The 21,259-nt window shown below is 38.4% G+C and overlaps 4 protein-coding genes across 5 annotated transcripts; 3 read left to right on the top strand and 1 right to left on the bottom strand.

The window, feature by feature from the left end:
- Positions 1–1,020: 1,020 nt before the first annotated feature.
- Positions 1,021–2,879, bottom strand: LOC115050386 (uncharacterized). Its single transcript, XM_029513230.1, has 5 exons — positions 2,564–2,879; positions 2,022–2,378; positions 1,747–1,872; positions 1,475–1,521; positions 1,021–1,391 (listed from the first exon to the last, which is right to left on the bottom strand). The coding sequence occupies exons 1-5, from the start codon at positions 2,877–2,879 to the stop codon at positions 1,251–1,253; spliced, it is 987 nt and encodes a 328-aa protein (XP_029369090.1). The 3' UTR covers positions 1,021–1,250.
- A 5,531-nt stretch (positions 2,880–8,410) lies between these two features.
- LOC115050385 (uncharacterized) lies at positions 8,411–10,180 on the top strand. Its single transcript, XM_029513229.1, has 5 exons — positions 8,411–8,726; positions 8,896–9,267; positions 9,429–9,554; positions 9,659–9,702; positions 9,832–10,180. The coding sequence occupies exons 1-5, from the start codon at positions 8,411–8,413 to the stop codon at positions 9,955–9,957; spliced, it is 984 nt and encodes a 327-aa protein (XP_029369089.1). The 3' UTR covers positions 9,958–10,180.
- A 3,104-nt stretch (positions 10,181–13,284) lies between these two features.
- Positions 13,285–15,106, top strand: LOC115049645 (uncharacterized). The gene is made up of 6 exons (XM_029512025.1): positions 13,285–13,316; positions 13,464–13,796; positions 13,978–14,334; positions 14,507–14,632; positions 14,737–14,780; positions 14,862–15,106. Exons 2-6 carry the CDS (start codon positions 13,478–13,480, stop codon positions 14,979–14,981), a joined length of 966 nt encoding a protein of 321 aa, XP_029367885.1. The 5' UTR covers positions 13,285–13,316; positions 13,464–13,477; the 3' UTR covers positions 14,982–15,106.
- A 1,448-nt stretch (positions 15,107–16,554) lies between these two features.
- LOC115049636 (uncharacterized) lies at positions 16,555–18,861 on the top strand. Of its 2 annotated transcripts, XM_029512016.1 has the most exons (6): positions 16,555–16,607; positions 16,746–17,075; positions 17,261–17,632; positions 17,794–17,919; positions 18,145–18,191; positions 18,275–18,861. In XM_029512016.1, the coding sequence occupies exons 1-6, from the start codon at positions 16,565–16,567 to the stop codon at positions 18,419–18,421; spliced, it is 1,065 nt and encodes a 354-aa protein (XP_029367876.1). In that variant the 5' UTR covers positions 16,555–16,564; the 3' UTR covers positions 18,422–18,861. The 2 variants fall into 2 exon arrangements, 1 of the variants encoding a protein (XP_029367876.1); XR_003841135.1 differs by lacking the exons at positions 16,555–16,607; positions 16,746–17,075; positions 17,261–17,632; positions 17,794–17,919 and adding an exon at positions 17,940–18,050 and having other exon boundaries at positions 18,275–18,335.
- Positions 18,862–21,259: the final 2,398 nt, after the last annotated feature.

Raw genomic sequence — 21,259 nt, 5'->3', positions numbered from 1 at the left:
AGGTCTGTTGAGAGTGAAAAACTTGTGTGGTCGGTCAGAGGGGGAGAAATGTCCCACCTCAACCTGTGACTGTGACTGTAGCTGCTGCATGTGGCTTTGCTTGTTGTTCTCAAGGCAGACATGATGAATTGTACCTACAGCATCAAGTTTTCTCTCTTTGAGTCTATTAACATAAACATTTTTTTCTACAAGCAAAAGAAAGAATGAAAGGAAGTTATGTGTGCGAGCAAAAGAACTCATTTTAATCCAAATGATGATTCCCTTCAGCTTGAACACAAAAAGTCATCTGTGGATCAGTCAAATGCTCTTTACAGTGTTGTGTTGTCCTTTTTAACTGGAGAGACACAGTGATGCTGATTTGTGCAAAATATTTTCTGTCCTGTTTTATTCATCTAAACAAACTGAAACTGTAAGAAATATACAAGGCGATAGAAATCATTTGACCGGCTCTGTTTCCTTTTTCGTGTTTTTGGCTTCTCTGGCTTCCTCCCAGTCCAGAGACATTCATCTTTGGATTAATATGTGACCTGAGTGTGAGTGTAAATGCTCGTCCTCCTTTATACGTCGGCCCTGATATCGACCGCCGACCTCTTCAGAGTGTTTGCTCGCCCATTGTCAGCTGCGATTATCTTGACTGATGCCAGACTGGTCTGTGATAACAGTTCAAATGTAAAAGCTAAAAACTTTTCTCTGGTGTGAATGAAATCATGAAGACATCAAACACCAACACTGTTATTCTGTCCACCAGATGAAAATAATGAGCCTCGTGGGTGACAAAGATCACATTTCATCGTTACAACTGGCCACTTCCTGGAAGATCTATCTTTACGTAGAGAAATTATTTTCTGTTGCATGTTTGCAAAATCATGAGCAGATGAGAAGAATTTAATTGTTAAAAAATAAACGCTATGAGCGTAAATGTGTGCAGAGAACAATTTATTACTCTGTTTGGTTTTTTCAATGAAGCAGACACAAAACTAAAGAATTCAATCAGCATTAAGTAAAACATTGTTACTAAAATCATGATGTGAAAAATAAAGTTGGATATAAAAAAATTCATGTCTGTAATTTTACCAGTTTCAAACACCAAACTGTGATCGGTGCTTTCACTCATCATCCAGTGTTTTATCTGGAAAGTTTCAAATGTAGAATAGTTCAAAATGAATTTTTTGACAATATTACCAATCAGACAGATATAAAATAGCATTTTGGATCATATCTGCCGTTATACAGCACAAATACACATTCATTCATTGATCCATCCCAAAAGCTCTCATAGCAGTGAAGGTCCTCTCTCTCTCTGCTGCTTTTGCATCCTTTAATGAACAACTTCCAGTTTTTATCACGCTGTAGATGGCAGAAGAATAAATCCATGCATCATTGTTCCCTCTCTGGAGAAATATATAGAGAAATGAAGGTGAAAAATCTGAATCTTCTTTTTTGTTCACATCAGTCCAACATTTAAATTCCTCACCTGTTGACTCGTCTGTTGTCGTCTGTTTTTGTGCAGGGCAGCAGCAGCTGGAGCAGGAAACAGAAAATATATAGATATCAGTCAGTCAGGATGCAGGAGAGGTTTACTGATGGAAAGACAAGTATGATTTAGGTATATTACCATTACAACAGTCACATTTGTTCTTCTCGTTGGTGAAAACGAAGATAAATATGACTATCAGACTTATGAGCAAGAAAACAGGCAGCAGATATGTAGTAAAAAGAACAAACGTCTCCGTCAACTTCTACTACCTTTGGAACAATCAGAAGTTTTCTTCTTCATATACAACAGGAAGACAGTAACAATCAGAGCTGTAGCCAAAGTACCACATAACACCAACAGAAGTGTGTTGGTCCTCTGGAGATCCATCATGTTCTCTGAAATTATATATGAACCAAAGAATTAAAGTTCTTTATGATTTGACAGGATGTGAAGATATCAATAACGTTTTTGTAAAAATAAAATATAAATAGAGTACATGTTACGTCTAGAATGTCACTATGATATAAAAATATTCTCCAGTTACCTTCAATCTCCAGTTTAGTCCCATTTCCAAATAAAATTTCTCCACACGTGGCCACAGCGCAGTAATGAGTCCCAGCATCAGAGGAGCTGACGTTCTTGGAGAAGAAGTAATCACATTTCTGTGTGGACTCAGACTCAGGACTCTTTTTACAATGATCTCTATTGTTTCCATGAGCGTAAATGAAACTGGGATGAGCTTCATCTGATCCAGCTCTGAACCAGTACACACTGTGATCTCCTGGACATGTTTTCTTCTCAGAGTCAAAGAGGACCGAACACTGAAGAGTCACTGAGTCTCCTGGACGGACTGGATCAGATGGAGGAAGCTGAAAGTTGGTGGTGATCTCAGGTTCTGCTCCTGAGAAATACAGACACAAAAAAATATGTGAAATGACTTTTGATCACCTAAATAGAACTAAAAATTACAAAAATGAAGAGACTCTTTATATGTAGTTTGTAGGGGAATTTACATCAACGTTTGCCAGCAACATGTTAAGTCTACAGTTTTGATTGTGAACAGTGTGTGTACTGAATTAAATTTACCTTTAATCCTCAGAAATGTTCCTTTTAAAAACTTCATATCTAAGCCTTTGACTTTTATACAGTAGTACAGTCCAGTGTCACTTTGCTCTGTTTCATTAATATAGAGAAGAAAAGTTCCAGGTTCTTGTTTTGTTGTAAAGTGAGGAGTCTTATTAACACGATAATCATCAAATGAATATGTTCCTCCCAAGAGTTCAGGTAAGTTTCCAAAAACAAGTCCGATCCAAAATAAATTTGCAGAGTAATCAGATTTTTGGCGGGGACATGTCAACTTCACGTCTTCTCCAACACCAACAGTCTTCGTCTCAAAGGTCATTTCATCTGTGCATCCTAAAAATACCATTAAATAGATCAGGAATTAAAATCAGAGACAGAGGCACATATCTCTAGATCTAAACTGATACAAAAAGATTATTATCAAATTTGAAACGTAGAATGCAGAATACATTTTGAGAAAAGTTGACTTTATCTACTTACGTCCTGCTCTGAGGAAGAACAAAAGATGAAATATGATCAACATTTTCATGTTAATCCACTTAAGACAGCAGTTATTTTAAACTCTGTTGAAGATGATTTCCCTTAATGTAGTCGTATGAAGGGGAGGGAACAATATGAGAGCAATCTGATTGGTCAGTCATTACACTGGTGTCTCTCTGTGCCACCACAGTGGAAATATTATCACTATCTTTCCTGTCTAAACACACAAAACAACCCTGAAAACACACTTTTTTTCATGGTGGGTTTCTGTAACTGGCTCTGAAAGTTCACTCAGCTGGTGATGAGATATGATGCAAACAGTAAATGTGCAATCATCTACAACATTTTAGTTTAAGTATAATAATTAATTAATAATTAATTGCAGTTTTTTATATTTTTCAAGAAAAATATGACATTTTAAAAAATAAACTCGGACACCACCAGCCACATGTCATTTTTATCCCAACGTCTGATCCATCAAACCAAACACAGCTCATGATCACATCCAAAGAAGTTTATTGGCACATTTAAACATGAGATCAATGAAACAAAAAGTTCAGCAGCATTTTTGTTTGAGGTTGTTGAGAGAAGAATTATGATAAAAGAGTCTTTGTGTTTTTCCTGACATTGTTTGATTCGACCTCTCTGAACTGTGAGGATGTGAGCACTGAAATGACAGATCCTCTTTGTGTTAAGTCACTTCCTGGAAATACTAACATTAATGGCAGTTGCAGTTTGGTTGACACTCAGGGTCACTGTCTCTGTCCATGTCAATATTCCTTCTCTAACTGAATAGAACTCATCACCATTTGCACAATACACTGCAAAGTTTACACTGTAAAGTCAGAAAACTTTACCCCCCCGATACACAGACACTGGCACGATGAGGAAGCTAAGAGCTTTCACAGATTCTCTGAAAAAGGTGTTAGCTGCTGGTGCTGCTGGTTCAGAGACCATCGGATGGGACTCAAATCAAAACAAGAGATTGTTAACGCTGTTTCAACTGTTTACTCACACAGGTAGTTTAATGATGGTCTGATGGACGTGACATCAGGATGCATTATGGGAAGAAGACAAGCTGGTGGAGTCAGTTCGATGAGTTAAGACGACTTTGACCCCGTCCAGCGTCTAGCAACTTCCATAAAATGATGGACCTGTTTGGAGGAAAATATTACTTTCTGCACTAACCCAAAACAGGTTTTAGATTTAATTTTCCTGAACCTTCCACCCCAGTCTAACACATTCTTACTTGTCTTTTGAAAAAAGCAAGAAATTGTCAAGTATAATAAAACTTCAGTAAAATATCATTTCACTAACTCTTCATTAAGGCCTGATGTTGTGAAATTCCTAATCCATCGGGACACTTCCAGTCATTTCTTATTAAATAATGAATAAATTAGATTTATGACGGTGGATAAATATCATCCACTCCTTGCCAGCAAATAAACTTGACATTCTTACAGATCTCTCCATGGGATGTTACTGTTTTATAAAAAACAAAATGGTCAGCTCTCCAGTGACAGTATGAAGGAAGAAAAGAGTCAATTCTGAACGTTTAACATTTAAACCATCCTGTTTAGTTTTGTTTGTTTGTGTTTTGTTTTTTTATCATTTTTTTTATGACTGTGTGTTTTGATTTCAAATGTAACACGTGTTTCTTTCTGATATCGATCCTGTCATATCTCATATTAGATAGTTTACAGATTAGTATTTTATTATTTGTCGGGGTGTATCGATTTGTCGCTGCATTGATTTATATTCCTGCGATCAAACTACATCGATCGGCGCTCGTCATGTCGACGTTTATTTGATTTATCACTTTGTGTTTCAACACTTAAAACTGTATATTTAGGTACAGATTATAATTTTTTTCACATTTAAACAATAATTTCAAAAGAAGCCATTTCACTCACTGTCTCATTTTTCATGTTTCTTCTTCTTCTTCGAAGACCGGAAGCCATATATATCATCGGACCGCACACTTCCGGTGTGGCTTTTTTATGTATTTTAAAATGTATTTGTTTTTTATTATTTGTATTTGTTGTTTTATCAAATAGCGACGTCTTTTAATGGTATAACAGATTTTCTATTTGCATCACATCTTCCTCGGCGCTAACTTTAGCACTTCATTCTAGTAAATAAACACTAAAGCTTACCAATGGTTTACTCTGACGCTCATTAATATTTTTTTATTTAAATATATCATTATTAATTAATGTATTATTTTTATTCCTTTACAGAAATGCAGTTGAGTCACTTCAGTTACACATCAAACTGACGGACTTTTATTTTGACATGCTAACCAACCAAACATCGGCGGGTGAAAATTTCCGTGTTTGCTTTTTTAAACACTTTTCCAGGACTGCAAAAGAAATGGCTGTCAGTTTGTCAGGTAGTTATTGAGTTTAGGAACGTATAAATATCCTCTAGTGAGTTTAAATGAGCTGTGTTTTATTTAAAAATACATTTTTTTCCAGCCGTTAGCTAGTAACGGTGTTAGCTTAGCATCATTCAGCGTTAGCGCAGCATTTAACTTAAAGGTGGCTGTCACTTCATGAACTGAGCTTTACTCTGTTTTACTGCTGACATTTGATACGGAAAGTCGGGAGACTTTTTTGTTTCCAATTAATTTCACTTTTATTTGTAGTTTTTCTTTTCCACCTTTGGTTTAAAACTGAATCATAGAAACCGAGTTCGTCTTGTTTATCTGCGTCTTCAAACAGTTTAAAACACGAAGTGACAACAACACATTATTGATGAATGACATTAATCCTCAGTTAACTTATACAGGAAATGTATATGGATATAATTGCTTTGCCCAAGAAGATGAGCAGAATACAAATAAATATTCACAGACATAATGTCTTTGAATGAAAGCTTAACCCAACAGATGTAATTTGATACAGTGTGAATTCAGTAAAAACTAAAAATCCTAATTGGCCTGTTACAGCAGTATTAATATGATGGGTGTCATTAAAAAGCCTTAAAAACACAAAGCCATAAGTGGAATTCAATACAGTTTGGAAACATAGAAAGTAAAGGACATTTTGTCAGTAGATCAGGCTCTGAATCTGACAATAGTATTTTCTCCTGTGTTTTCTGAGTAGTTTCTTGCCCTGTGATGGACTGGCGACCCGTCCAGGGTGACCCCACCCTCACCCAGTGTGACCTGGGATTGGATCCAGCACCCCCCACGAGCTGGAAACGGATAAGTGTGAGAAGATGAATTATTGAATGAATCAAATCAGCATCATTGTGTCTCACCAGTGGAAAAAAGACAGCACAGCACTGTAAAGATCATTTGACTGATCAGAAGCTGACTCTAATGTTCAAGGTGGGCATCACAGTTTGGGTTCAAATACATTCTATTTGAACCCAAAATAAAATGTGACTTTCTTTCATCTATGTTTCTGCTAGCAGAAAAAACATGTTATATCTTTTTACAATCAGACAGACATCACTTTATGCTGTAGGTAGAATTCCTCAAGACAGTCTACGTGTCCACCCTGAGAATAAGCAAAGCCACAACAGTCAGAGGTTGTGGTGGGATATTTCTCTCCCTCCGACCGACCACTGAAGCTGTTTATTCTCAGCAGACCCGACCTGAAAACGACACACATCTGTCAGTAAGTATGAGGACTCTTCCAATTATTTTGTGTTTTGTCTTAAATATAATGGTATAAATTATTTTTTTCAAACTGGCAGTCAAACTTGTGTTTCAATAATGAAACTTAACATCTCAGTACAAACTGCTGCTCTCAGTAAAAGAGCCTCCTGAGCACCTCCCCCTCTGACAGCAGCTACCAGAGAGCAGCAAACCTCTAAAAGGTCTGAGCAAAAATAGCCACCATGTAACATTACTGAGAAAGTGTGTTTGTCTCCATTCCTCCTTTTACATCTCCTGTTGGCTACTGAGGTATTATTATTAATTATAAGAGTAATACTACTATTTTTAAAATGATAAGCAGCAGTAAAAGTTGAGCTAAAATACAGAGAGAGAGGAATAAAGGCCTCTTGGTAATTACACCTCAAGAAAGACATCAGAAGTTTTCACTGTAAGAGTGCTGCTCTGTTCTGTAGAGAACAAGTGAAGAGACTACAGAGGATGGATGTTGTGACCACAGAAACCTCCCCAAGTCTGTCCGCTCTGCTCTTCATGCTGAAGTGACTGATGTGTGGGAGGGGCATCACTGATGATGTGGCACGTCTGGATTGGCTGCTTCACAGGAAATTGAAGATGGCTCCACTGCCTTTGTGAATCACTTAGATATGAAGATGTATTTTGTCTACAGTTGAACAACAAAAGCAACAGTCGGATGAGGATCTGTCATTTCAGTGCTCACATCCTCACAGTTCAGAGAGGTCGAATCAAACAATGTCAGGAAAAACACAAAGACTTTTTTTTATCATCATTCTTTTCTCAACAACCTCAAACAAAAATGCTGCTGAACCTTTTGTTTCATTGATCTCATGTTTAAACGTGCCGATAAACTTCTTTGGATGTGATCATGAGCTGTGTTTGGTTTGATGGATCAGACTTTGGGACAAAAAGGCATTACTGATAATATCATGTCGACATGTGAGAGGGACAAAACCTGTGAAGCACAAGCAAATTGCACCTGCTGTACATTTTATCTCTCATGGAAAGTAAATTAATGCACACACAAGATGAACAACGCAGAAATATGCAGTGTTATGTCATATTGTCTATTCATGACTCAGTGGCACAAATTTTCTAAAATTGACCCCCATTTGGTAGAAATGACACGTGGCTGGTGGTGTCCGAGTTTATTTTTAAAATATGTCATATTTTTATTGAAAATATAAAAAACTACAATTAATTATGACCTACACTTAAACTAAAATGTTGTAGATGATTGCACATTTACTGTTTGCATCATATCTCATCACCAGCTGAGTGAACTTTCAGAGCCAGTTACAGAAACCCACCATGAAAAAAAGTTTGTTTTCAGGGTTGTTTTGTGTGTTTAGACAGGAAAGATAGTGATAATATTTCCACTGTGGTGGCACAGAGAGACACCAGTGTAATGACTGACCAATCAGATTGCTCTCATATTGTTCCCTCCCCTTCATACGACTACATTAAGGGAAATCATCTTCAACAGAGTTTAAAATAACTGCTGTCTTAAGTGGATTAACATGAAAATGTTGATCATATTTCATCTTTTGTTCTTCCTCAGAGCAGGACGTAAGTAGATAAAGTCAACTTTTCTCAAAATGTATTCTGCATTCTACGTTTCAAATTTTATAATCATCTTTTTGTATCAGTTTAGATCTAGAGATATGTGCCTCTGTCTCTGATTTTAATTCCTGATCTATTTAATGGTATTTTTAGGATGCACAGATGAAATGACCTTTGAGACGAAGACTGTTGGTGTTGGAGAAGACGTGAAGTTGACATGTCCCCGCCAAAAATCTGATTACTCTGCAAATTTATTTTGGATCGGACTTGTTTCTGGAAACTTACCTGAACTCTTGGGAGGAACATATTCATTTGATGATTATCGTGTTAATAAGACTCCTCACTTTACAACAAAACAAGAACCTGGAACTTTTCTTCTGTATATTAATGAAACAGAGCAAAGTGACACTGGACTGTACTACTGTATAAAAGTCAAAGGCTTAGATATGAAGTTTTTAAAAGGAACATTTCTGAGGATTAAAGGTAAATTTAATTCAGTACACACACTGTTCACAATCATCAAAACTGTAGACATGTTACTGGCAAACATTTACAAACTACATATAAAGAGTCTCTTCATTTTGGTAATTTTTAGTTCTATTTAGATGATCAAAAGTCATTTCACATATTTTTTTGTGTCTGTATTTCTCAGGAGCAGAACCTGAGATCACCACCAACTTTCAGCTTCCTCCATCTGATCCAGTCCGTCCAGGAGACTCAGTGACTCTTCAGTGTTCGGTCCTCTTTGACTCTGAGAAGAAAACATGTCCAGGAGATCACAGTGTGTACTGGTTCAGAGCTGGATCAGATGAAGCTCATCCCAGTTTCATTTACGCTCATGGAAACAATAGTGATCATTGTAAAAAGATTCCTGAGTCTGAGTCCACACAGAAATGTGATTACTTCTTCTCCAAGAACGTCAGCTCCTCTGATGCTGGGACTCATTACTGCGCTGTGGCCACGTGTGGAGAAATTTTATTTGGAAATGGGACTAAACTGGAGATTGAAAAACTGGAAGTTGAAGGTAAGTGGAGAATATTCTTATATAAATGTTCAATTGGCATATTTTTGTGTTTAATTTCAGAATGTAGAATTTAGATCCTATTTAACGCAGTAGTTATTTATATTTTCTCATCCAATCAAATCATAATAAACTTTAATTCTTTGGTTCATATATAATTTCAGATAACATGATGGATCTCCAGAGGACCAACACACTTCTGTTGGTGTTATGTGGTACTTTGGCTACAGCTCTGATTGTTACTGTCTTCCTGTTTTATATGAAGAAGAAAACTTGTGATTGTTCCAAAGGTAGTAGAAGTTTCTTAAATATCAAAGAGTATTTTGCTGAAGACAACCTGGCTTGATTTCCATTTGTCCGTTGTGTAACCATCTCTCGTCTTCACTCTATACAGCTGCAGATGCTGCAACAGTCAGCACTGATCAGAGAAGTCAGCAGGTAAGATACATGAGAAAAGACAGAACTGGATAAGTTATTAACATTTCTTCTTCCTGAATATGATTTTTTCTGAACTCTCACCATCATTATCATTAATCTCATAACCTTCTTCATTATATATCTTCTCAGGGAGATGAGGACCGACTTACTTATTCTGCTCCAACCTTCACCAGGAGGAAAGCTGGAAAAGTGGACAGAAGGAATGAAAAAGCAGTCGAGAAAGAGACGGTGTACTCTGGTGTCAGAGCTTTGTGACAGATTAACAATCCAGACAGTGGATTTGTTTTGAGTTAATAAAGCTTTTCTGGCACACAGCGAGGAATGTACTGCTCCACATCAATGTAACCAAAGGAGCAATATCTTATTACGTCAAGGTCACCTCGTATTTTTATTTCTTTAAATGTTTGACAATAGTGTGTAGTAATTTCTGTCAAATGGTGATAATCAAGCTGCAGAAATACACAATTCTTAATGTGTAATAGTTTTTAGAAATATCAGACTGCATGTTTTTTCTCTTCTTCTCACTTTAATTGTCATCCTCAAACTTTCCTTTTGTCCTTTTTATTTCTCCACATTTCTACTATTAAAGGAAATTTTTCTGTGATAAATGTGTGTCTTTCATTTTATCAGCTGTGGTGGACGTTCCTGACATGAAAAGTGGGAGGGTCATCAGTGATGATGTCAGTATTTACTTTAAAGCCGTCGTTTAAAGGAGTTATCATTAGTCCATCCTTCTCTGTACGAGGGCTGAACACAGCATCATTTTAGGGATCATAGTTGTGGTCAGCAGTCGGTGGACCTTGATGACGGCCACAATCCAAAGTCTTGTGACCTGACAAATATTTCTGTTCTTTTTTTTCTCTCTCTCAGTGTATTTTCAGTTTTCATACACTTCATACACACATACATCAGCTTTGGTAAGTTTTGGTGGGAGAGGTTTTGCTGTTGTCCTGGACTGTGTGTCTGTGACTGTTACTGACAGTCTTTGTTCTGTTCATAGCATCAGGCATGATTTATTTATATTGAGCACTTTGGTATGTTTATTATGTGAAAACTAAACCTCTGGAGTTTATTACCACCTCCAGCTGAATGTGTTCTGCTTCTGCGTTTCAGCAGCGCTCTGAAAATAACTGAAGAGACTACAGAGGATGGATGTTGTGACCACAGAAACCTGCCCAAGTCTGTCCGCTCTGCTCTTCATGCTGAAGTGACTGATGTGTGGGAGGGGCATCACTGATGATGTGGCACGTGTGGATTGGCTGCTTCACACTAATGCTAAGATGGCTCCTGCATCTCAGTGAATCACTGTGGAAAATGGCCACTTAACTACGTAGAGACAACAGCGTCTTTAGAAGTGTATTATATTCAACGAGTCAAACATTAATAATGAAAAGCTTTTTGGGTTTATTGTTCTGAAATCAAATCAGATTTATTTGTATAGCTCCAAATCATAACAAAGTTACATCAAGACACTTTACATATAGAGCAGGTCTAGACCAAACTCTATAAAGTCATGTAAAGAGACCCAACAGATCCCCCGATGACCAAGCACTTGGCGACAGTGGCAAGGAAAAACTTCCTTTAAGAGGCAGAAACCTCGGGGAGAACCAGGCTCGGGGGAGGGGGGACATCTGCCTTGACCGGTTGGGTTGAGAGAGGGAGAGATAGAAAGAGAGAGAGAGGCACGGGGGGTGTAGTGTAGGGTGAGAATGAGAGCAGGAGAGGGGGATATTCAAATAGGTGCAGGCAGGAACATGATGCTGTGTGAAGTTCATGGAGATGAGCTGTAATATGGAATTCATGAGGATTAGGGAGCAGCAGACGTTGCAGGAACATGGGATGGTGATGAGTCACCACCTGCAGGATGAGGACAGGGAGAGAGAGACTTCAGGAGAACATGGTTAGTAAATGTACTACACATGCTGAGAACTGGGACAAACAGGGATTTTTAAGAACTGTGGTTATTGTCAGCACATGTGGGGGGAGGGAGAGGGAGAAAGGGAGGAAGAGAGAGAGAGGGAGGGAGAGATGCTCAGTCCTTCCCCCAGCAGCCTAGGCCCATAGCAGCATAGCTAAAGAGAAGATGGACTTTAACTTTTTAACTATTAAGCTCTGTCATACAGAAAAGTTTGAAGCCTGGTCTTGAAAATGCTAAAGAGTCCGCCGGCCAGACTGATACTGGAAGTTGGTTCCATAGAAGAGGAGCCTGATAACTGAAAGATCTGCCTCCAGATTTACTTTTGGAGACTCTAGGAAGCACAAATAAACCTCCATCTGGAAAGCAGAGTGGCTTTCTAGGATAGTAAGGAACTATGAGCTCTCTGAGATATGACGGAGCTTGGCCATTAAGAGCTTTATATGTTAACAGAAGGATTTAAATTCTATTCTGAATTTTACCAGCAGCCAATGCAGGTTACTCCAAGGCTTCTTACAGTGGAGCTAGAAGCCAAACTAATGCCGTTCCAGACTGATTAGATGATCAGACAGGATTTCTCTAAGGTGCTTCGGGCTGAGTACAATAACTTCAGTTTTGTCAGAGTTACGGAGTAAAACATTTGGGTCATCCAGACTTTTATGTGTTCAAGACATCTCTGCAATTTGACTTATTGATAAATACAGCTGAGTGTCATCTGCATACAGTGAAAGTTGATGCTGTGTTTCCTCATAATGTTACTAGAGGAAGCAGATAAAGAGTAAAGAGGATTGGTCCAAGTACCGAACCCTGTGGAACTCCATAACTGAATACAGTGCACGAGGAGGAGCTGTTGTTAACATGAACAAACCGATGTCTATCTGATAAATAGGATTTCACCATTTGCATCGTAGACCTTGTTTTAGACATTGATTTTGAACAGCAGGGCCATCGAGGGGCTGGAGCCAATCCGCTGCTGACACTGGACAAGGGCGGGGCATACCTGGACAGGTGAGCAGTCTATAAATATACAGAGAGAGACACACACACAGGCAAACAGCCTAAACCTGCAGTTATCTAGACTGTGGGATGAACCCAGAGGACCTAGAGAGAATCCATGCAGATGACTTTCATTTTAACATTTTAGAAGGTGAAGTAATACACAGACACACATACACACAAAAGATGCACAACGCAAACACATGCAATGTTGTGTTAAATTGTCTGTTCTTTACTCATTTGTGCAAATAAACTTCTCCAAAGCATCAGATTGGAATAAATTACACATCAATAGTGTTTGAGCACATTTTAAAAGGATCAGTTGAAAAGTCATTAATTTACTGTGGAAACTTTGAAAATGTTGTCAATTATTTCTCACTTCCTGTTCCTGTTATATTGAATAATCTGTCAGGTTAACTCGTTAGTTCCATTCATGGAAACCCACCATGAACAAAAGCTTGTTGTAATGTTGTTTTGTGTGTTTAGACATGAAAGATAGTGATAATATTTCCACTGTGGTGGCACAGAGAGACACCAGTGTAATGACTGACCAATCAGATTGCTCTCATATTGTTCCCTCCCCTTCATACGACTACATTAAGGGAAATCATCTTCAACAGAGTTTAAAATAACTGCTGTCTTAAGTGGATTAACATGAAAATGTTGATCATATTTCATCTTTTGTTCTTCCTCAGAGCAGGACGTAAGTAGATAAAGTCAACTTTTCTCAAAATGTATTCTGCAGTCTACGTTTCAAATTTTATAATCATATTTTTGTATCAGTTTAGATCTAGAGATATGTGCCTCTGTCTCTGATTTTAATTCCTGATCTATTTAATGGTATTTTTAGGATGCACAGATGAAATGACCTTTGAGACGAAGACTGTTGGTGTTGGAGAAGATGTGAACTTGACGTGTCCCCGCCAAAAATCTGATTACTCTGCAACCTTATTTTGGATCCGACTTGTTGCTGGAAACTTACCTGAAGTCTTGGGAGGAACATTTTCATTTCATGATCATAACCATGTTAATAAGACTCCTCACTTTACAACAAAACAAGAACCTGGAATTTACCTGCTGCATATTAACAAAATACAGCAAAGTGACACTGGACTGTACTACTGTATAAATACAGAAAAGCTTAACCTGAAGTTTTTAACAGGAACATTTCTGAGGATAAAAGGTAAATAAAATACGGTACACAGATTCAAATATAATTAGAAATCATCTCAAGGAACTTTTCAAATGGAGTTGATCAAGGTGAAACATATTTCTTGAATCTATGCTTTAGATTTAGATTTTTTATGTTAAGTAATATTTAATTGAAGTTTTGAATTCATGTATAATTTTATTATATTTCTCAGGAGCAGAACCTGATATCACCAAAAACTTTCAGCTTCCTCCATCTGATCCAGTCCGTCCAGGAGACTCAGTGACTCTTCAGTGTTCGGTCCTCTTTGACTCTGAGAAGAAAACATGTCCAGGAGATCACAGTGTGTACTGGTTCAGAGCTGGATCAGATGAAGCTCATCCCAGTTTCATTTACGCTCATGGAAACAATAGAGATCATTGTAAAAAGAGTCCTGAGTCTGAGTCCACACAGAAATGTGATTACTTCTTCTCCAAGAACGTCAGCTCCTCTGATGCTGGGACTCATTACTGCGCTGTGGCCACGTGTGGAGAAATTTTATTTGGAAATGGGACTAAACTGGAGATTGAAGGTAAAAGTGGAATATTTTTATATAATTGCTCAAATTGCATATTTTTGTGTTTAATTTCAGAATGTAGAATTTAAATCCTATTTAATGCAAGAGTTATTTATATTTTAACATCCAATCAAATCATAATGAACTTTAATTCTTTGGTATAATTATTATTATTATATAATTTCAGATAACATGATGGATCTCCAGAGGACCAACACACTTCTGTTGGTGTTATGTGGTACTTTGGCTACAGCTCTGATTGTTACTGTCTTCCTGTTTTATATGAAGAAGAAAACTTGTGATTGTTCCAAAGGTAGTAGAAGTTTCTTAAATATCAAAGAGTATTTTGCTGAAGACAACCTGACTTGATTTCCATTTGTCCGTTGTGTAACCATCTCTCGTCTTCACTCTATACAGCTGCAGATGCTGCAACAGTCAGCACTGATCAGAAAAGTCAGCAGGTAAGATTATTGTCATATATTCTTCCTGAATATGATTTGTTTTAATGTCATTAATCTCATAACCTTCTTCAATATTCTCAGAGAGATGAGGACCGACTTACTTACTCCGCTCCAACCTTCACCAGGAGGAAAGCTGGAAAAGTGGAGAGAAGGAATGAGAAACGAGAAGAGACTATCTACTCTGGTGTCAGAGCTTTGTGATTGCTTAGAGCTGATTTGTTTTAATTTGTTTTGAGGTAATTTCTCTTTGGCTTTGTATTTTGTGTCAGTGTAACTTCAGATGTTGTAAAAATCTTTCCTGAACTGTATGACATTATTTTTGTAAAATGCCGTTGATCATGGTGCATAAATATTCATAATTAAATGTCTAATGGCTTTGACAACACCTGACTGCACTGGTGTTCATTCATTCTTACCTCTTTTCTCAGCATTTTTTGCTGAAAGAAAATTATCTGTGATATGTTTTTCTGTGACTTTGTGGGTCATCGTAGAAGTTACTGGCAGAAAAATCACTGATGACATTACAGTATTCACTGCAAGGCCTTCATCTAAAATTAGGTTGGTTGTTTTAAATCCATTCTTCTCTCTATGAAGCTTTGTGTGTTGATTTTGTCTACAGGTGTTGGACACAATCTTGTTTCACTGATCATTGTCGTAGTCAAATCAATTGTGTACACACTCTTCTATTTCTATCATCGAGGATACTCTGAACAAGTTGCCAGTCTATTCAAGGGCCGACATATAAAGACAGTCAATAATTCATGTTCACACAGTTCTGTGGGAAATTTATAGTCACACATTAACTGATATGTAAATATCTTTGGACTGTGGGAAGAAGCCAGAGTAACCCATGTAAGAACTGGGGGAATGTGGAACCTCCACCCAGAAAGGCCAAACCTGTGTGTTGATAATGAAACTTAACATCTCAGTACAAACTGCTGCTCTCAGTAAAAGAGCCTCCTGAGCACCTCCTCCTCTGACAGCAGCTACCAGAGAGCAGCAAACCTCTAAAAGGTCTGAGCAAAAATGGCCGAGATGCAAAATGACTAAGAAAGTGTGTGTGTCTGTTTGTACATCTCCTGCTTGTTGTGGTCATCTTTTAAATGATAAAGCAGCAGTAAGAGCTCAGCCTTCTGGGGCTGAAAATAGGAAGTGAGAGAGGAAGAAAAGTTTGAAACCACAAACACAACAGTACTTCAGTTTCCATGCATCGTTTGTTCATCAGCACTGACTGTGAATCTGAGTGTATTTGTGTCAGAAGCAACAAACAGTTTGAACACACAAAGAGCTTCATGTACAAAGCAGAACTCAGAATATGTGACAGTATTTTGTTTTCTGGCTCGATGTGTGTAACCATGTTTGTGTGTCATGTTAACAGGACTGGACCCAACATTTTACAGCAGACAGTTATGGATGTACAGTATGTTGGCCTTCATGGTGACCACAAACTAGAAGTGTGGCCATCTGACATATCAACTACATTTAAAATACAAATTTATGTCGCAGATTATTTCACATTTACTGTCAACATCATGTGTAATCATCTGTTCAGTTGCCTGTTAGAGCCAGTTTTAGAAACCCACTGTGAAAAAAACAGACTTGTTTTTCAGATGTCGTGTGTTTAGACAGCAAAGATGGGCAATATTTTTTTCACTGTGGTGTACAGAGAGATGTCAGTGCAATGACTGACCAATCAGGTTGCGCTCACTCCCCCTTTCTTACGACTACATGAAGGGAAATCATCTGAAATAGTGTTTAAAACAACTGTTGTTGAGAAGACGAAGATGTTGATCATATACCATTTTTTGCTGTTACTCAGAGCGGGAGGTAAGTAGATGAAGTCAACTTTCTTCATGTTCATTTTGTAGTCTATGTTTTAAAGACATCTTTTTGTATGAGTTTGGACCCAGACATAATCTGAATTTATCTGTTATTATTCACTGCTCCATTTAATGGTGTTTTTAGGATGCACAGATGATCAGATGTTTCAGACGAAGACTGTTGGTGTTGGAAAAGGCGTGAAGTTGACGTGTCCCCGCCACAAATCTGATGACCATGTCAACTTATTTTGGATCCGGCTTGTTCTTGGAAACTTACCTGAATTCTTAGGAGGAACTCCTTCTGTTGATTACAATGGTGTTAAGAAGACTCCTCATTTTACAACAAAACAAGAACCTGGAACTTTTCTTCTGCATCTTCAGGAAACAGAGCAAAGTGACACTGGACTGTACTACTGTATAAAGGTTGATGACTTAGATATGAAGTTTTTAACAGGAACATTTCTGAGGATTAAAGGTAAATTTAATTCAGTACACACACTGTTCACAATCAAAACTGTAGACTTAACATGTTGCTGGCAAACGTTGATGTAAATTCTCCCACAAACTACATATAAAGAGACTCTTCATTTTGGTAATTTTTAGTTTTATTTAGGTGATCACAACTCATTTCACATATTTTTTTGTGTCTGTATTTCTCAGGAGCAGAACCTGAGATCACCACCAACTTTCAGCTTCCTCCATCTGATCCAGTCCATCCAGGAGACTCAGTGACTCTTCAGTGTTCAGTCCTCTTTGACTCTGAGAAGAAAACATGTCCAGGAGATCACAGTGTGTACTGGTTCAGAGCTGGATCAGATGAAGCTCATCCCAGTTTCATTTACGCTCATGGAAACAATAGAGATCATTGTAAAAAGAGTCCTGAGTCTGAGTCCACACAGAAATGTCATTACTTCTTCTCCAAGGACGTCAGCTCCTCTGATGCTGGGACTCATTACTGCGCTGTGGCCACGTGTGGAGAAATTTTATTTGGAAATGGGACTAAACTGGAGATTGAAAAACTGGAAATTGAAGGTAAGTGGAGAATATTCTTATATAAATGTTCAATTGGCATATTTTTGTGTTTAATTTGAGAATGTAGAATTTAGATCCTATTTAACACAGAAGTTATTTATATTTTCTCATCCAATCAAATCATAATGAACTTTATTTCTTTGGTCCACATATAATTTCAGAGAACATGATGGATCTCCAGAGGACCAACACATTTCTGTTGGTGTTATGTTGTACTTTGGCTACAGCTCTGATTGTTACTGTCTTCCTGTTTTATATGAAGAAGAAAACTTCTGATTGTTCCAAAGGTAGTAGAAGTTGACGGAGACGTCTGTTCTTTTTACTACATATCTGCTGCCTGTTCTCTTGCTCATAAGTCTGATAGTCATATTTATCTTCGTTTTCACCAACGAGAAGAACAAATGTGACTGTTGTAATGGTAATGTACCTAAATCATACTTGTCTTTCCATCAGTAAACCTCTCCTGCATCCTGACTGACTGATATCTATATATTTTCTGTTTCCTGCTCCAGCTGCTGCTGTCCTGCACAAAAACAGACGACAACAGACGAGTCAACAGGTGAGGAATTTAAATGTTGGACTGATGTGAACAAAAAACAGGATTCAGCTTTTTCACCTTCATTTCTCTATATATTTCTCCAGAGAGGGAACGATGATGCATGGATTTATTCTTCTGCCATCTACAGCGTGATAAAAACTGGAAGTCGCTCATTAAAGGATGCAAAAGCAGCAGAGAGAGAGAGGACCTTCACTGCTATGAAAGAGCCTCCTGAGCACCTCCCCCTCTGACAGCAGCTACCAGAGAGCAGCAAACCGTTAAAAGGTCTGAGCAAAAATGGCCGCCATGTAACATGACTGAGAAAGTGTGTTTGTCTCCATGCCTCCTTTTACATCTCCAGTTTGTTGCAGAGATATTTTTATGAACATTAAATGAAATGCTGATGTTTTTTTTATTAAAATAGCAGCAGTAAAAGCCCAGTTTCCTGTGGATACCATAAAGCGTGAGAGGAAGAAAAAGCCTCTTTGTATTTACACCTTAGTTTGAAACCACAGACACAAGGCTCAAGTTTCCACATGTGGTTTGTTCATCAGTGCTGTGAATGTGAGTTTATTTGTGTGTGTTTGTGTCAGAGACAACAACAGTGTGAACACAGTAAGAGCCTCGTGTAATGAAGCAGGTTTCAGTATGCAACTTTATATAATTGTTTTTTTTTTAGTCTTTGTATGTAACCGTGTTTGTGTGTTATGTTCAGGGACTGGATGTAACATTTTGCATTGGACAATTGTTGTTGTCAATATTATGTTGAACTAGAAATGTGGTGATCTAACAAATATATCACATTTATTACTATACATGTTAATTTGTTCTTACCTTTATATATTGTCAGTCATCACATGTTTCCTACACAGATACCTCCACTTTACTTTAGTCCTTTTTCAGCTCAGAGTTTGTGCTGTTGTCCTGGACTGTGTGTCTGTCACTGTTACTGAGAGTCTTTCTGCTCTACATGGCTTCAAGCATGATTCATCCATTTTGAGCACTTTTGCATTTATTATGTTGCTGCAAAAGAAAACCCTCAGAGAGTTTTCACCACCTCCAGGTGAATGTGTCTCTGTGATACTGTAAGAGTGCCGTTTTGCTTCTGTGTGTCAGCAGGACTCTGAAAACAAATGAAACAAGTGACCACAAACACCTCCTCAAGACTGTTCTGCTCTGCTGCTGATAGTGAAGTGACTGATGTGGGGGGGGGGGGGGGGGGGCATCGGTGATGATGAGGCTGGAATGGAAGAGATCATCTTATGGGTCACAGTTGCATAGTGGTGAGTGCTGCTGCCTCACAACAAGAAGGTTTCGGGTTCGTTTCCAGACCTGAGGCCTTTCTGGGGGGAGTGTTGTGTCAAAAAGAGGAAGTCAGGTTGTCTGGACACAGGTGTCAGATGGGGAATCTCTTTATTCACATCAGCCCGACTAACAACGTAGTCAGAGACAGAACCACCAGAAAATCATGTGACATACTTCTTCTACCTAAGACAGGTTACGTGTGTGTATTGTGTGGATAGCCTTCACCCTTATGTTGAACTTCAACCATAGAGATTTTGCAGCACTATGCGTGCGTGTGTGTGTGTGTGTGTGTGTGTGTGTGTGTACTTCTCTTCCCTGGCACCCTGAAATCCCTGTAGTGATTTAAACTAAATTTATCGATTATAAATGATGGATCAAATAACATTGCAAAACTAACCTAAAAACTAAAACACAAAATGATATTATGTACTGAAACATAAAAATGACATGAAATACTGGATATTGAGTCAGCCCAACATTACTGTGATAATGACAACATTCATCCGGATACACTGGGAATACATGAGACAGTTCACAACTTCAGAGATGTATGGGAGCCAAAAACCTTTCAGGAAAATTCTCCCATGGCCACTTCCCCTCTGGCAACCAACCTCTCAAGTCACACCATGAACCGTGAACCATCAACACAACACATTTTCATAAAAAACTGAAACACTGAATAATGAAATTAAATGGATATCTATATGACAATTAGAACTGTAGTGATGCAGTGATTCTTACTGCTAATACCTACGTCGAGAGTATATGATGAAAACAGCTATTGCGTGAACAGGTCTCCAGCCTATATGTGCACAACTATGTGTAAGCTGTTGGTCTTTGCATATACCAGCAGCAAGGAAATGTTCATTGCACAAAATAAAACAATCCTAATGCATTTGCTAAACCTTCTATATCACGAGTGTCAACATGGTAATAGGAACAGAACCTCTTTCCTAGAAGAGTTCAACCCTCATCACTCGACTGACTGCAACTCCGCAATGAGCACATTACCTCAAAGAATGTGTGTGTGTATATTGGTAATGCTCCAACTCGCATCTAAAGATTTCAGTCCATTGAGCCCATCAACAGGTCTTAACGTAAATGTCCCCCCTTTTGGGCTTTTTGTACTCAGAACTCCATCTTCTCTTATTCTGATTCGTCTTCCGAATCATCAGCATTGTTCAAACCATCCGGTGTTGCGAACCACTTCACGTCTCACAGTCTTGGTTCAGTGACACTGGATTCTCAAACCGTACAGTCTTGGTAATAAATTGAGGTTTTATCTGTGTCTCTGGAAACCACGACAACACCCAGGTGACATTACAGTTAACATTTTACTGTAGTCGTAACTGTAGTTGCTTCCTCTGACTTAACATCACCTGGTATGGTCTGGGGTGTCACCCATTCCCATGCAGTGTACTTGTGTCGTCTAACTTGTGTCGCAGCATGTTTTTTACTTGTAACGGTTGGTGTGAAGTCTGGTGTGGGCCCTCGCACTGTCTGGATGGATGTGTTTGTTTTTGCATCGTGCTCATCTGAATCATTGGGAGTGGCTCCTTTCGTGGTCTGGTGCTTTCCTTCCGGCGTCCTGCAGTCGCTTGGATCTTCTTGGCCTGGCAGGGGCTGGTTGGTGCTGGCTTCATCTGTCCCAGATTGCCTAGTGACATCAACAGGAGAGTGCTTGTCACTAGTTTGCACCACACAGTCTTTCTCCTCATCAGTCTCTCTCAGCTTTATACTGCCCTTTCTGTCTTTCTGAGGTCCTCAGTGGCTCGTGCCACTTT

This window comes from Echeneis naucrates, chromosome 10 (assembly GCF_900963305.1).
Source record: "Echeneis naucrates chromosome 10, fEcheNa1.1, whole genome shotgun sequence".
Taxonomy (NCBI): Eukaryota; Metazoa; Chordata; class Actinopteri; order Carangiformes; family Echeneidae; genus Echeneis; species Echeneis naucrates.
Note: the sequence above shows the minus strand (reverse complement) of the source record. Positions and strands in the feature narration are given on the sequence as shown.